Source organism: Tetrahymena thermophila, assembly GCF_000189635.1.
Source record: "Tetrahymena thermophila SB210 genomic scaffold scf_8254632, whole genome shotgun sequence".
NCBI lineage: Eukaryota > Ciliophora > Oligohymenophorea > Hymenostomatida > Tetrahymenidae > Tetrahymena > Tetrahymena thermophila.
In genome coordinates this window covers 1-16934 of record NW_002476401.1, presented here as the reverse complement: position 1 = coordinate 16934, position 16934 = coordinate 1, and the positions used below count along the sequence as shown (strand labels likewise).

The 16934-nt window shown below is 21.7% G+C and overlaps 7 protein-coding genes across 7 annotated transcripts; 2 read left to right on the top strand and 5 right to left on the bottom strand. All coding sequences in view use genetic code 6, as the record gives it.

The window, feature by feature from the left end:
• Positions 1 to 422: 422 nt before the first annotated feature.
• Positions 423 to 854, bottom strand: TTHERM_001169394 (hypothetical protein; the record flags this gene model as incomplete). Its single annotated transcript, XM_012797831.1, has 1 exon — positions 423 to 854. The coding sequence occupies one exon, from the start codon at positions 852 to 854 to the stop codon at positions 423 to 425; it is 432 nt and encodes a 143-aa protein (XP_012653285.1).
• A 2274-nt stretch (positions 855 to 3128) lies between these two features.
• TTHERM_001169389 (hypothetical protein) lies at positions 3129 to 3639 on the bottom strand (the record flags this gene model as incomplete). The annotated part of the gene is made up of 2 exons (XM_012797830.1): positions 3129 to 3413; positions 3556 to 3639. The coding sequence occupies 2 exons, from the start codon at positions 3637 to 3639 to the stop codon at positions 3129 to 3131; spliced, it is 369 nt and encodes a 122-aa protein (XP_012653284.1).
• A 75-nt stretch (positions 3640 to 3714) lies between these two features.
• TTHERM_001169384 (hypothetical protein) lies at positions 3715 to 4083 on the bottom strand (the record flags this gene model as incomplete). Its single annotated transcript, XM_012797829.1, has 1 exon — positions 3715 to 4083. One exon carries the CDS (start codon positions 4081 to 4083, stop codon positions 3715 to 3717), a length of 369 nt encoding a protein of 122 aa, XP_012653283.1.
• A 2700-nt stretch (positions 4084 to 6783) lies between these two features.
• TTHERM_01169380 (hypothetical protein) lies at positions 6784 to 7878 on the bottom strand (the record flags this gene model as incomplete). Its single annotated transcript, XM_001030033.1, has 1 exon — positions 6784 to 7878. One exon carries the CDS (start codon positions 7876 to 7878, stop codon positions 6784 to 6786), a length of 1095 nt encoding a protein of 364 aa, XP_001030033.1.
• A 1594-nt stretch (positions 7879 to 9472) lies between these two features.
• TTHERM_01169370 (peptidase C39 family protein) lies at positions 9473 to 10018 on the top strand (the record flags this gene model as incomplete). The annotated part of the gene is made up of 1 exon (XM_001030032.3): positions 9473 to 10018. One exon carries the CDS (start codon positions 9473 to 9475, stop codon positions 10016 to 10018), a length of 546 nt encoding a protein of 181 aa, XP_001030032.3.
• A 1752-nt stretch (positions 10019 to 11770) lies between these two features.
• Positions 11771 to 13239, top strand: TTHERM_01169360 (class V aminotransferase; the record flags this gene model as incomplete). The annotated part of the gene is made up of 3 exons (XM_001030031.3): positions 11771 to 11919; positions 12000 to 12609; positions 12811 to 13239. 3 exons carry the CDS (start codon positions 11771 to 11773, stop codon positions 13237 to 13239), a joined length of 1188 nt encoding a protein of 395 aa, XP_001030031.1.
• A 1558-nt stretch (positions 13240 to 14797) lies between these two features.
• Positions 14798 to 16627, bottom strand: TTHERM_01169350 (ankyrin repeat protein; the record flags this gene model as incomplete). Its single annotated transcript, XM_001030030.2, has 2 exons — positions 14798 to 15435; positions 15490 to 16627. 2 exons carry the CDS (start codon positions 16625 to 16627, stop codon positions 14798 to 14800), a joined length of 1776 nt encoding a protein of 591 aa, XP_001030030.2.
• Positions 16628 to 16934: the final 307 nt, after the last annotated feature.

Sequence of the window (16934 nt, the reverse complement as noted above, 5' to 3'; positions counted from 1 at the left end):
GTCTTACTAAAATAATCAATTGAATTCTATGAAAATTATAAATTTGTTTAGTTCGAATAAAATTAATACCAGTTTTTTCTTACACGGCTTACACTGGATTTTCAAATTATCTCATTTTCATATAATAATCAATTATGAAATTATAATTTTCTTAGACTTTATAATTGAGTTTTTGAAGTAGACTTTGATGAATTGATACTGATCAAGCAAATCTATTAAAAGTAAAATTTATAGATATAAATAGATTCAAGCTAATAACTTTAATTCAAACCAAGAATTAATTTTTAAAAAATATTAAAACTTCAAAGTAATAATTTAGCAAAACAAAAACAAAACAAAAGAAAACAGAAATGGATAATGAAAAAATATTTCTAATAAACTCATTGATTTTATTTATTTTAGATGCAATTAACATTTACATCTCAATATAGCTATTAATAAACGGATTTTTAGGATATTTTATTTTTTTTTGGGTCTTGTATGCAATCGAAAAGTTGGTTTTGATAATACTAAAATTTACTAAGTATGGCTAGCAGACAAATATTTGGATTCTATGTCTTGATATAATACAACTTGATTTTTTAAGTTATAAATTCAAAAACTACCTATTTTCTGTATAGGGAGTGCTACTATATAAGCTGTTTGGTAGAGTTTATCCAATGTTAATTTTGCAACTAGTATTCTTCTTTGGATTTGATATTTTCAATAATAAAAAAATAAATAATGAACTAGCTGTATTGATATACATAAACTTTGCTTTATGGTCTTTATATGCAGGTGCATTGTGTAGAATAGCAAGTAAGGCTTGTAAATAATTGTCTAAAATAGAAATTCTACTTTCCATTTTGAACCATATGTCATATTATCTAAGTTTAGGCTAAATATTGCTTGTAACTGATAGATAAAATGGAGTTAATTGTGGTATTTATTACTTGATTGTCATATTGCTAAATGTCATATACAACTTAGTTAAGCTAGAGAGAGATTATTCTTATAAAGAATTGAACATTTTTTATTTAGTTATGGGAGTCTTAATGAATTATTAATTTTTATTGGATAGCGATATATAGTAAATGGAGATGTAAAAGTAGTCTGAGATATAGAATCCTGTCTTTTTATGCTATTTTAATTAATTTGCTAGATTTGGCATGGTCATAGGATTTAGCTATTATCAAATATCATAAGATTATTTTTAGTCAAGCAATTTATTTATAGTCAATTTAATCTTGTGCTTAATTTTAAGTACAGTTTTTCTCATCTCTTTTTTCCCAAAGCTGATTTCAGTTGTTTTTGATTGGAAGTGGGTGAAAATAAATACAGAAAGCTCATTGAAGGATTTTATTAGGAACAATTAAAATCCAAATAATAATAAATTAAAATATTTAGCTATTTATATTTGCTAAAAGAGATGGATCAAGTGCAAGAATCCCAAACCAAACACTATTTAAAATAATTAAAACATACCAAAAGATGTAAAATCAATATTGAATATAGAGTCAACTAAGTTAAGCTAAGAAAACATTGAAAATTAGAAAGATGAGCATGAATGCTTGTATTATCAATTTTCGAATGAATTAACAGAATTCCTTAAAAGAAAAGTTATAATATCCTATGAAGATAGATTCGAAAATACATTCTGTGACTGTTAAAAAATGATGAGCTTATTAATAGAATAACCCTATATTTTAAAATGTATGATCAAATTAGCAATAGATAGATATTAAGCATAACTACCACAAATAATAAATGAAAGAATTTAAAAAGGTTATCTTTTTACTCCTGCAACCACATAGCTAATTTAAAATGTGTACCCAAAGAAGTGCAAGGTGGAATATGAATATTTATCAAATTTAAAGACTCTTTCGCTAAGTTTAATATTATACTCTAAATAAATTCAAAATTTTATGGTTATAAACCCCTAGCTGATAATAATCGATTTATTCTATTGAAGCAAGCGAAATATTTATTCAAAATAAACTATTTATAAATTTACTAAAAAATAATAAAAATATAATAATTTTTGTATTAATTTTTGTATAAAAATCTATTTCTACAATATTTCCATTTTTTTGATATTTCTAAAACACAACAAAAAAATTTGATATACTTTTCAAATTTGTGCAATTACTTGAATCAAAAAAAAAATTTTATTATACTTTAAAGCTTAAATAACTCCAAATGTTAATTAACATCAAAAATACTATTAATATTATCCATACAAATTAAAGATATATTTAAGAATATATTAACACAATTTACTAAATAATAATTTAGATTAATTAATTATTTTGACAAATTAATATTTTTACTCAAATAAATATTAATAAATAATTTAGGATTTTGTTTATTAATTTTGAAATCCATCCTATACATTATTGAACTGCAATATTTATCATAAATGAACAGCTAGTTATTTTGAGAATATTTTGCATTTTAAAGAATATAAAGTATATATTTAAAATTATACTTTTAAAATATTCTTCATTTGTTTAAAATCAAAATGAAAAAAATTTAATTTTTAAAAAAAGGGTTTTCAGCCTCTGCTCTCTAAGGTAAGATAAAATGATAGAAAAATTAAATTTCTTATTGTTCACTAATCTCTAAGGTGATCTTTTTAATAATTAAAATTTTTTTGATTCTCCTTAACTTTGAAATCTATCTAATTGATGGTAATCAGTATTTTAAGAAAAGACTATATTTTTAATCTTATCTCTAAAAGGCGTTTCTAGTTAAATATGAAATACTGCTTTATGATTAAATACATAAAATTTTATTTTGTAAACTTATATTTGCAAAAAATAAAACATTTTAATTAGTAGAATAAAAATTTCCTCTTTCTTTGTTTTAAAAATAAGAAAGAAAAGTATATTATCTTAGAATAAATTTCATAATAAATTCAATTTATAATAAAAGATAGTCAGCCATTTTATCAAGATTTCTGTTTTTTATATTGATCACTATTAATTTTTATGATAAATATTTTTCATTCTTTTTTGATGATTTTTTAAAAAATTATTTTGTTTTTTGTATTGTAATTTTTGAATGATAAATTTAGCATTCCAATTTATAATCAAACAAATTCATACTTCTCTTACAATTTTCTTTTTTTATAATTTAAATGCTAATTTTCAATATTTCTCATTTTGTTAGCATTATAAATTAATCAGTTTAGTGTTACACCATATTGCAATAATACAATTTATGAAATACAATAAGTGGTATTTTTATTGAAAAGGTTGAATTTTTAATTATTAGTGTCTATTTAAAAAGACGAAATATCTTTTTATGCCTTTATATTTTTAGTGAGGCTTTGACTTCCTTAAATAATAAGTAGATCCTCTTAGTGATAAACTTTAAATTCTGATTACTTTGCAAAAGAAAAAAATAGTTGTAGAGGCTTGCGTTAATGTTATCTATTTTATTTATATGTATTATTTTAAACTGATTTATATTATTTCACTCATTAAAAACTGATATTACAAGTGTAATAATAAGAGTAAAATAAAGAATCTGAAAAAATTAAAAATACTATGAAAAAGGAAAAAGCTATTTTACTTTTTATTTCTTTTATATTTTACGGAATAAATATCTGTCACATATTCTTGGTAGTAGAGCTTTTTAAATAAGGATATATAGCATTTTTCATATGTTATATAGTGCTTTTTACTCTAGATAAAATTATTACTATTTGGCTAATGCTCCAAAAATTTGGATTCAGTATTTCTAATTTGATATTTTTTGTTATGGATATCTTACAAGTTGGATTTATTTACTATTTTTTTTCAGAGCTGAAATTTTCTTTTAATGGTATTGTTGCTACAAAACTTTTTGGCAGAGTTTACCCCTTACTTCTCCTTGATTTAGTATTTTTCTTTGGGTTAGATATTTTAGGAGAAAGGTCTACAATATCTTTATATTTAATAAACCTCGCCTACTCTAATTTTGTGATGCTTGTGATTTTCTCAGGAGTCTTAAATGCTTTTTTTTAAGAAAATTTCCAAATAAAATCAATTATTTTATCAATTATGCAATAAGGTGCTCATTATTTTAGTATTTCTTAGGCTATACTCCTTAATGGCTCATTTGGAATTAATTTAGGATATTATTATATTGCTTTACTTCTACCTAACTTATTATATATTTTCTATAAAAATATTAATAATAGGAAGTATTAAATTTTTTTGATTTTTGCAATACATTATTGCATGAACAATTATTATTTTTTTTTAGCTGAAATTTATGAATATGATTACAACTATATTATTAAAGCTGCAAGTTTATCAATTAGTTATCTAAATTTTTTAGCTCAGCTAGGTCTTTTAACTGGTTACTTTTTTAGTAATAAAATAGTTGTTGATTAAAATCCTATTTTCCTTGTCAATTAGATATTTGCAATGACATTTATTACCTCAATGTTAATATTTTAATGGAAAATCTTTTGTAAGATAACCTTTTAAAAGAAGCTTTTTTGGATATCAAAAGAAAATTAACTAAAATAGTGCATTAAATTTATGAATAAAGATCATAGATTTATCAAAACTTACTATATTCATAACGATTACTAAAACATACACGAAACCTTTGAAAACGAAGAAAAAGAATGCTAATTTTACTATTTTTAGAAAGCAATATCACAAATTCTCAAAAAGAATATTTAAGTTGTTTTTTCAAACTGGTCTGCTGAATAATGTCCTTGTAAATTAAAACAGTTACTAATGGAAGAAGAATTCATTCATATTTCAAATTGGACCTATATTTAATATTAAATTGTGCCTACCTATGGAACTAGCATATTTTTAAGCAGATTTAACTATGGATTTTTATTTTCAGAGGCAACAATTATCCTTTTCAGATGTATAAAAAATAATCCTAATCTGAATTAGTATAAGTAACCAATATTATCAATAATATGCTTCAATAAATATATTTAGCCTTTTATGGTAATAAATCCATCATCTATCTTGTTTGACTTATTAAATGAATGATCATATTTACTGAAAATTAGTCTAATTGAAATAATTTTTTTGATATCTTTTGATATTTTTAATCCATCTATTAGATATTGTAAAATCAAATCTGATGTTTTACAGATAGCTTTTGATATATAAACAACAGAATAATAATACAAAAACTTTATAATAAAACTTAAATCAAATAGAAATATATTAAGTAGGATACTATTACTAAGCAAACGATTTTAATAGATATTTATTTAAAATATTTATAATGTAAAACATGAAAAATTTGTATCATTAGATACAAGAAATCGAAGTAATATTTTTGCTAAGCAAATTTGATTTTGATTTTTTAAAATGATAGCTCAAGAAAATTTGTAAGAAATGACTTTGAATAAAATTTTTTGCTTGATATTCAAATCTACAGATTAATTTAATTAGAATTTTTTAATTTTGCAAAGATAAATAATTAAATAAATATCTTTGTTATTTTTATTTTGTAACTTTATTTAAATATATATATATATATAAATAAATAGATTTAACTAAAACTTATATGATAGCTTCTTTTTTTCTGCTTTTAAAACAAACTTGTTAAAAATTAACAAAAAAATAAAGTCAAATAAAATTTTAGGATTCTAAAATAAGATTTATCAAGATAATTAATTATTTTATGTAATAAAATTCATTAAATTTTTATAAATATTTTCATAAAATATTTACTTTTTTTCTTAAAATTACTCTTTTTGAAATATGGTTGAATTCATTAAAAACCAAATATTCCATTTATATCATTTATATGAAAATAAAATTAAATACTTACTTTAATTTAATTATTATAAAAATACCAAAAGATGGAATTGAACCAGTATGTTAAAAAAAAAAAATTAATACATAAAATATATCAGAAATTAATTTAAAACTAATGTTAAAAAAAATTATTCTAATTATGTAATTGAAATTATAAAAATATTTATGAGCAGAAAAATTCTTACTTATTTAAATTATTATTTTTAACATTTAAGTTTGGGGTATGACACATTTTTTTTTATTTCTTCCAAGAAAAAGGTGATTTCAAAATATGAGTTAGCTTTTCATTAATAAATTTCAAAGTACTTTGAATTTATATTGATTTTCGAAGAACTAAAGCAAAATATTTTTTTAAATAGCAAATATTTTTTGTAAAATTATTTCTTACTGAGAAGCCAATACTTTACAGTTTAAACTTTATCAATGAAAAACTTTAATTAATAGCAGAAATCCTCTCTTAATTAAAGTGGATCATTTTATAAAATTTTAATAAAGAAAAAAAATTTAAAATGATCTTAATTTTAGAAAATATTTTATTAAATAATTTACAACTAAACATATTTAATTACCATTTTCTACATTAATTTTTTAATATTAAATACGACTTGACATACATTGATTACTATTATTAGAATATAAAAAGATTTGATTGATATTTTAAACAAACTTTTTAAAAAGATAAAATAACAAAAAATTAATAAATTTTCAAAGAAACTAAGAATTAATTTTGTAATTTGTTATTAGAATATGATGATGCATTCAATTTTTAAAATTAAATATTTTTTTTAATATCAATCAATATATTATTGAATTTAAAACTTAAAAATGATAAATATAAAAAATTGTTAATTTAAGAGTAAATTTCATTTTAAAAATAATTCCATCATAATTTGATTGAAAAATTTATAAACTTAGAAGTAATCAAAACATAAAAAATATTAGAAAATATTATTTATTTTATTTTCATTTATTTAGAATAAATTTAATTTTTTTAAGAATTTTGTTTTATTGTAAGAGCTCACTCATTTTTAAGTTCAATACAAATGTTAGAAATAGGTTTTAAAGTATTTGGAGCTATTTCTTCAAAACCATAAAAAGACTATTTAAATGCAAAATTGAATTTCTTTCCCCCTTAATTCATATCTATGATTAGAACGGGAGCCTCAGATTAAAAGCTTGGCAGAGAATCTCTGTCAATAAAATCTTTATTATCATTATAGAGACCAAAAAGTTTAACAATCCAACCTGTGTATTTTACTTTTCTACTGCATCCTGATCCTATTCTTATAAAAGTTTCTTCTTCATCTAAGATTTTATTCCAAAAATCGACATCAGCCTTCTTATTGCAAATTTATTCAAGAATTTTATTAAAGATCTCTTCAATATTAGTTAAATATGTAGATAATTATTCGTCTAAGGAATAGTTTTATCTGAGGGATTTAACTTTTTAAACTAATTTAGTAAAATCAGCTTCACCACCCTTAAAATGTATATTTTATATTCCACACATAGGAATTATACCTGTGTATTAGAAATACGATTTCATAGTTGCCATCAAACATATTTAAGAACCTACTTTGTCTATTAATCCTGATGTAGAGAAATCATTTGTCATTAGTTAAGCTATATTTCCTTCTGTATTTTTCTTAATTTCTTCTGATAGTAAATCAGTTACTAAATCCCATCTATTTTTCTTATTTGGAAAATTAGTAAAATGCTCTACTGGTAAAGTTACTCTTAATTCTTTTTTTCCTTCATGATTAACAAAGAAATGACGATATTTTTCTGAATTATTATTTATATGATTGCTTAAGTTGTTGCAAACAGAAATCCAAAGATCATCAGCAGAAAGGCATAAATCCATATGAAGTGCATAGGCAGCTTATATGCAATCAAATAACCCATTTCCCGTAGTAGAAATGAATCTTTTATTGTCAGGGTGAGTCATATTATTAAATTCATAATAGATATTTTATTCTTCTCTATCTTAATAGTGGTTTATTAGATATTTTTTAACCATTTCAGGCTTCTTTAATGGAGTATTTTAAATCTCCAAAGTAAAAGATTATTTTTTTAGTTCTTCAAATGTAATAGAGTTTGTTAGCTTTTCCATTTTTTTAGATATTTTATTCAATTATTGCTTTTGTATTTTTACTATTAATTATTAAATTTAAAAAAACTTTTTTTCTGATTTATAAATAGTAGAAAAAAATAAGATTAAGTAAGTGAATGTTGGTTTAATAATTGTTGTAGACGTATTTTATCTATTCTTTTTACTAGATCATAATATCTAAGCAGATAGATGCTCAGAAAAATTCTTGATCAATTTTAAAATAGTACTTTTTGTACTATAAATCTTCATGAATGAAATACCATATAATTCTTACCATAAAAATACTTATTTTTTGGTGAACTTGAATTTAAAAAAAATAAGATACAAAAATTTTTGTAAGTATCTAAATTTAAAAAATTGTATTAAATAATAGCTATGATTAAATCAGCATAAAAAAAGTAAATTTATAAATAAACTTTCCAAAAAAATATAGATAGTTAATTTAAAAACAGTGGGATTAATTCGTTAACAATCTTTTGAAGTAATTTATTTGCTAATATTAAATTAGATTTCTGCAATTAAGTAATTAGAATTAGATTTAAGTGCATTATTGTTAAGAAATATTACTATCATATAATTATCATATCATATATATTAAGTATTTTATTAGAGCATGTAATTTCTTATGGTTAAGTGGTAGCAAATTAATTATGGAATTGTATTTACACTTTTTTCATTTTATTTATTATATTATGTGTTTAAATTTTCTAAGTGATAGATATGTAGTTTTCAATTAAATTAATTTATATTAAATTTAGATTGAGAGAATAATGAAGGATGGATTTATTTTTGGTGTTAATCAATTAAATTTTTTGAAGATAATTTATAAGAAATTTAGTAAATTCAACATTAATAGTAGTATATATAATTGAATAATCACCTAAAGACTTAACATTATTAATTCAATTTATTTAGCTTTTTAAGCTTATTCCAGAAGTTAAAATCTAATTAATGAATTAAAGCTAAAATTTCTTTATCAAATTATTTTATTTACTCTATTTACTTACTATTTTAAACTGAATAAAAAATCATTAAAGTAATTTTTTAAAATAATTTGGGACATCTCAAAATTTACATTTTGGCAACAAAAAAATTAAATAAAATATAATAAATCACATTATATTTTATAATTTAATTTATATTAATGTGAAAAAAAATATTTATGTAAAATTTCTTTATTTAAAAAATGAATTTTATTCTTCTTTTAATTTATTTGCAAATATAATTTAAAAATTAGTTAATTTTACAAAAAATATTTAAATTTAAAAGTTTTAATAATCATTATTAGCTTTTTCATAAAGATTTGCTATTTAGAACTAAAAATTATTTTTAGTAAGTAAGTAATTAATTATTTTTGTTGACTCTGATTTGCAATTTAAATAATTATAATAAGAAATGTCTAAAAAAAACTTATAAATAATTACCATACAAAAGTTTATTTTTTTATTACTAAATTTGTACTTTTTTTGACAGAATATTAGAAGTATTAACATCAGATTATATTCTAATAGATATTAAATATAAGAAAAAGCTGTTTCTTATCAAAATAATTAATTAGCAATTTAAAAAATTAATTACAAAAAAAATAATAAATATGAAGATCTTTTGTCTTTTTATTATTGCTCTGGGTGTTGCTAGCGCAAGAGACTATCCTCTTTTTAAATAGTGTGATTCCTAGTGGGGAAGTGAAGAACTCGGTCCAGGTCCTAAGACAATTTGTAAAATTGGCTGCCTTGTTTCAAGTGTTTCAATGGCTTTATACTCTTACGGAATATAACTTAATGGATAAGACTCAAATCCTGGTACTTTAAATTCATGGTTGTAACAAAATGGAGGATTTTCAGCTTAATTATTTGTTTGGGGATCTGTTTCTAAACTTGGATTCGATTTCTAAGGAAAAGTCCCAGCAGTAAGTGCTAAGGAGGCCCTTGATTAAGGAAAAGTTGTCATTTTAAATGTTAGAGATGGTTAACATTGGGTACTAGCTACCAGTTATGATGGAGATGTTTTCTAAGTAAATGATCCTGGCTTCAATGTATCAACTTATACAACCTCTGATGTAACTCAAGCATCTGTTTTCCAAGTTAATAATGGTTACTTTTCGAAAGCTTATAACTATATCAAAAACTTCTTCAATTGAAATCATATATATATTGTATAGTTTTGTTTGCTAAAGTAAACAAATTAATTTTTATTAGTGGTTGCTTTAATATAAAAAAAAAAAAAATTTAATTTTAGAGAATATAATTTGTTTTTGTTTTTCCTTTTTCAATAAAAGAAATTCATGGTGATTAAAGTTATGTATTTCAATAAGTAAAAGGCTAAGTATCAAAAAAAGTTAAATTTATGAATTTTATATAGTCATTTTAAGCCAGATTATTTAATAAAATAGGAAAATAAATATTCTAAAAAATATTTTGAAATAAATAAAATATAATTTAATTTTTTTATAATAATTTCTTATTTTATTTAACAATTAAAGTTTTTTTTGAGGCAAATTAATTATTCATTGAATTTAATTGGTATATGAAAAATAGTATTCTAAATTTAAACAAAACAATATTAAAAACAATAAAATACATTCAATATAAAGTATTACTTTTATTGTTTATACATTTTTAATGATTACTAACTATAAATATATTCTCTTATTATGATTACGTTTTTCATAATAATTCATTCTTAATAAATCATAATTGAATTATTATTTTTGTCTATTGTCAAAATTTCTTGCTTTATCAATCGATAAATTAAGTTTTTACCTTAAATCAAGTATCAAACTTGTGATTATTTTATTGTTTTTGTAAAATTAACGAATTTTCTTTATTTAAAAAAAATAATTTTAATTTTAACCTATTTGATTAATCTGAATAAGACAAAATTCATTTATTTCTAATATTGAAAAATAAAGAAATAGTGATTTAGTAAGAAATTTAATTTATAAAAGATTGTTGTTAATAAGATTTTATTTTTACAATTTACTTACTTTCTTCAAATAAAATATAAAAAGCAAATATTAGTTTAAAGTAGCAAATATAAAAATACATATACATAATTCATATTTTAATTGTTTGTTCAAAGAATTTAAAGACATTTGTCAATATTTAATTATAAAAGATTGTACTTTTGAGAAAATGAACCATTCTGATAAAAGACTTTTTAAATTCAATAAAAATTAAATAATCCGTACTAATATTTTCAAGCAATGCCAGGCTTAATTATCATTTTTTTTAAATATAATAGCCTACAGGATATAAAAGTTTTTGTAATTAATTTATCCTCGAATATTCATAAGCAACACTTGTTTAGCTATCATTTTTTAATTATTCAAAAATACAAATTTTCAGAATGTAAAGTTTTTTGATTATTACACTATTTAACTTCATAACTTTAATGAGTAAATTTGAATAATTTAATTTTTATATTGTAAAACTAATACAAAAAATCCTTTGATTTTTATTATAGTACCAATTAATTACTTATTATGAGTATGTAAATTAGCAAATGTAAAGTCTGAATAAACAAATAAACACCCATAAAATAGCTTTACTATAAAAGTAAATATAATCTATTGATAATAAATTAAGTAACTAAATTTATTGAATCTTCTTTGGTTATTCCATCTTTTGTATTCTGACCATTTAATTTTTACAATTGACTGATTGTAATGCTTTATCAATATTTGAATCAATTGAAAATTAAAAATCAAAAATGACGAACTATCTGAGTATCTTTTTGGATATTTAGAAATTCATTTATTAAGTCAGCTCATAATATAAATGCATAAAATCTAATCAATTTTTAATAATTGTTACAAACATAAAACATCAAATTAAATATTAATCATAAAAACTAAGATATTATCTCCTCTTAATTAAACCTCTAATTTACAATGGAATTCGGAAAGTAGTTATTAGCATTATTCCCCTATGATGAAACCTATATCAATTTAAATCATGCAAGTGTCGGAATGGAACCTATCCACATTGGACAAAAAAGGATTCATTACCTCAACGAAATCAATAAAAACCCTGAAAAATGGTAAGAATTTTATTAAACTTTATATTCAGTCAATTATCAAAATATCTTTTCAACTAATTTATGTATATATATGTTTGTAGGTACAGATTCCATTTATTTGATGAAATGAAGAGAAACAGATAACTAGTTGCTGATTTCGTAGGAAGTAAGATTAATGAAATTACATTTGTAATGAATGCTACTTAAGCCTTCTAGGATGTATTAGCTGCTATTTAATGGAAAGAAGGTGATACTATCGTTTACACTAACATAGCTTACCCAGCCATGAAGAATTAGATTAAGCACTTGGCTAAATTGTAAAAATTGAATGCTGTTGAAGTAGTTCTTACTAAAGAAATTGTTAATGATAATGCTAAGATTTTGAAGGCTTTTGAAGATGTTATGATAGCAAACAAAGATAAAAATCTAAAGGCTGTAGCTTTTGATCACATCTCATCAGTACCTTCAATGATATTCCCTATTGAGGATATCGTCGCTTTATGCAAAAAGTATAATTGTCTTTCTATATGCGATGGAGCTTAAACCCCTGGTCATATTAATATCAACTTACACAAGTATGATGTCGATTACTACATTTCAAATATGCACAAATGGTCTTTCACAGCCAGACCTTTTGCCTTTATTTTCATAAAAGAATCTCTTCAACACGAAGATATTCACCCTTCTATTATTGGCAATTATTATGGAAAGGTAATTAATTTTTTAATACTTAAAAATACCACTAATCTTTAGTCTGTTACTTTAGTATTTTTATTATTTGATAACTAAATATGTGTGTGTGTTTCTAAAATTAAATAGAAAAAAAAAAACTCTATGAAATATGAAATGTCTAACAAAATGTTTTTTAATTTGTTTAACTTATTTACATTTTATTTTTAAATTTAAAAATAGGGTTACGTAGATGAATTTAATGGAAAGGGAACTAATGATCCTTCCCCATTTTTCACTGTTTAAGAAGCCTTAGATTTCAGAAAAATGTTAGGCGAAGAAAGAATTTAATCTTACAGCAGAAATATGGCCTATAGAGCAGGATAAATATTTGCTGAAACTTGGGGAACTTAAGTTTTACACTCAAACAAAGATATGTATGTTAATTTAGTTAATATTGAAGTACCATTTATCACCACTATGGCTGATATGAGCGAAATCGCCAAAGATCTTCTTTTCAAAGAAAATTTCTGGTTAACACACTTCTTATTCGACGGAAAAATTTATGTCAGAATTTCTGGATATATTTTTAATGAAGAAAGCGATTATATTCATTGTTCTGCTGTTGCCCTTAAATACATTAAGAATTATGTAGAAAAGCATAGTTCTTGAAATATATAAAGATAATTCAAAATTAAATTAATTATTTGTAGGTTATTCTGTATTATGTTATAGAAGTGCATTGTAATTTTTAATTTTGACATATTTATGAAAATGACTCTCTATACATTTTATATTTTCAATATTTAACAAGTTAATATAAATAGATTAACAATAATATAGCATTCTCAATAAATAAAATAATTAGAAAAATAAAATAGTTAAAAATATTGTTTTGTAAATTATTGATAAGAAAAAAAAATATTTTAATATATTTTCAGTAATTACAAAATTATTATGGATAATAAACTGAAAATAAAAAAATATAAAGGTTTACTAAATTTTGTTAAAATATTTCTTTATTTAATTGAGTGGTCAAAAAAAGTTGGATCAATTAATTTAATTTACCAAAAAAATTTTAAAAAATGGTTGATATTAATTTTAATTTCTTAATGAAAATGAAATATCAAAAAGCAGATCAATAAATAGATATAAAATATGATTTAATGATTAAAGATATATTTAATAAAATTTATTTAAAATTGAATGTTTTAAAAAAATAGCAAATAAAATTTCAAAAAAAAATTTGAAAATAAATAGACTTGTCATCAATCATGTATTAATTTTTGCATTATCATTTTTTATTTTTAATTATTATTTATTTTAATTTCTTTTTTTATTTTATTTTATTTTATTTTGTTTTGTTTTGTTTTTATTTATTTGTTTAATTTTTATTTATTTAATTTTTTATTTTTATTTTTTTATTTTTCAAATTAATTTATTTATTTAATTGTTTTTAATCAAAATTTTTATCAATCGAATATTTTTCAAAATTAAAATTTTTTTTTCTTCTTCTGATCTGTAAATTTATCTAATTTTTTATTTAAATAATATTTATTGAAGAGAGAATTTGTTTTTTTAAAACTAAAGTCATTCCATAGATAGAAACAGACAACTTTACGTTGTGCGCCTCCAAAAGTGGAACTTAAAAGCGGCATAACTTGAAGTGTATATTTTAGATTTGGAACGGTTTGGGGTAAGCTTAATCTTTACGAACTCCAGATTTATTTAAGTAACCTCGATTAGAGGAAATGGTTTCAATTTTCGCTCTGGATTGTAAGACTTAAGCTTAATCTATTTCAGCATTTAATGTGAGGGGTGATTTAAAAACTTTTGCTCAACATTCCATCAATGAGAGACTTTTAATTTTAAAAACTTATGTTCCATTTATACACTTCTTTAGCGTTTCTTGCTTCTTTTTGCGACTTTGTTTTTTTCTTTTTCTAATTTTAATTAAATAACTATAAATAAATCTTTCAAAATTTCCCAATATAAATTCAAATAAATTTTGTGAAAGAGTTATGAAAAATACAAAATATAAATAAATCATCGAAATTTGCTTTTTTCTAATAATTAGAAAATCTTTAGCAATTAAAATCTAAATAAATACAATCAATATGCACACTTTTTATAAATTTACATTTGTTTAAAAGATTTAAGATGTTTTAAAAATAAAAACAATTAGTTAAAATAAAATAATTAATGTTGTATAAAAAAATAGAATGAATGATCAAAATTGAGCTTATTTTGTTATTTATAATTTATTTGAACCAGGTGATATTAATCCAGTTAAATTTAATTGATCATCTTGTTGGCTTATTATTGTGATATTTTAATCATCATGGGTATTAATTTTTTTCTCCATTTTTTAAACGGCCTCTTCCTTTTTAATTAGACTGATAGTTTTGGTTTGATCCTAAGAAATAGCAAGGTCTAATGGTGTCTTTTTATTTAGATCAAGAGCATTTATATTAGCTCCTTTATTTATTAAAATTTATGACATTTTTTTATAACCTCTTTTTGCTGCCCAATGCAAAGCAGTTTGACCTAAGTGATCTACTGCTTCGTTTATAAGCTTAGGATTAGTATCCAAAATAATTTATACCATATTTTTATTGTTTTATTTTACGAGCTTTAAGAACTCGGAATACTATTCAGGAATATTTTTATTTTTATCAAAACCTTCTTTTGTTTTTTGCATTTACTGATGTAAATATTCTAAACCATATCTTTGCTTTTTAATTTACTCTGTATAATAATTTTCAGAATCGTAATTCTCATAATTTTCCATAGCCTAAAATTTCTCATCTTTAGATAATTATTCATCAATAACTTTGGTGAACGAGTGTTTTAAAAGTGGATTTTTGCCTGTTTTTATAAATAAAATTATTATAAAAAGAATCAATAAAATTTTGTAATTACCTAACTTCTTTTTAGTTAAGGTATCTTCTCCTGGAACTAAATTATTTTATTAAGGTAGATTGAGTTTGAATTACTCAGAACGTAGTATACGATATCTTTTGTTGGTCTTTAAATCATTTGTTTGATTAAATTAATATTCTGAAGGTTCAATCTAATCATAAAAAAATTTTTAGGATACTTCAATGCCATTTTAAAATATTTATTATCCTTTTTTCGAAGTATCTTCTAATATTTTGAAATATTGCTATTCACCCTTTAAGAATTTTTCAAGAAAATCCTTCATTTTTAATTTTATTGGATCAATTTCTTTTCTTTTTTTCTCTGTCTTTTAATTAGCCCCATCAAGCATCTATATCAGAGCACTTTTGGGTCTCTTTTTAGCATTATGAGCAGCAGTAAATTGCTTTAGATATTACTCATGTTCTTATTGTTGCATCAGCTACTTTTGAGATTACAGAAGGAACCTCTAGGGTTAGTGAGGAATAGCAGAATTAGCTTATGCTGGAGATGTTTAAGTCTACTGTTGGTGTTAAGTAAATTGAAAAATATCTTGCTAAGGTTAAACAGATAATTTATGAGCTCTTTAAACTGGATTAGGCTAAACAACTTCTTTGTGATGCTTTATTATTTTATTATCAACCTTCTTACCCTCTAAATATTCAGTAATTGCTTATTTCTACACCTTAAATTTTTAATTTAACTCACGCTTTCCTTATAATATCCTTTGCTTTTTTAATTCTTCCCATTCAGATGGCTCTTGCTTAACAGTTCTATTAAACTTTTCACGAAAAGGTTCATTTTACATTGTTAAAGTCTATGTAATGACTTCCTTTTTCATTTTTTAGTATTACTTCAGCTAGCTTTCAATTTTTTTCATTTATTTGTACTTGGTTTCACTCTAATTTTGGAATATACTCGATTAAGAACCAAATGGATTTACAAATTTGGTACCTTTAATCGATATAGGAGGTGATATTTCTTTCTAAAAAAACTTGAATTCCTTGCAAGATTCAACCAGATTTTTAGAGCTTTGAATTTTTTGCTAACTCGCTAAATTTAAATTATTAGTAGAAATAACTAATGACTAAGCATTTGAATAGGGTTGGCCATTCTAATAAAACTATTGTTGATTTCTCATAACCAATTATAAAAATCTATAGTCTTTTCAATTACTAATTTCGCTAATTTAATAAAAAAGAAATTGTTTATTTTTTACTGATTTTCTTTTTAAAAATAAATCATTAGTTTTACTATTCAAAATCACATTAAAACTAATGGTCAAGCAGTAAAATTACAATTTTGATATATAAAATTTTTTTTAATAAACCAAATTGTTAATTGACTTAAAACATTCCTCTATATAAAATAATCAAAATATTTCAAACTCAAAAAGTAAAAGCTTGAAAAATAATAAATTTCTTTTTTAATAGGGGTTGGGGTTGGGG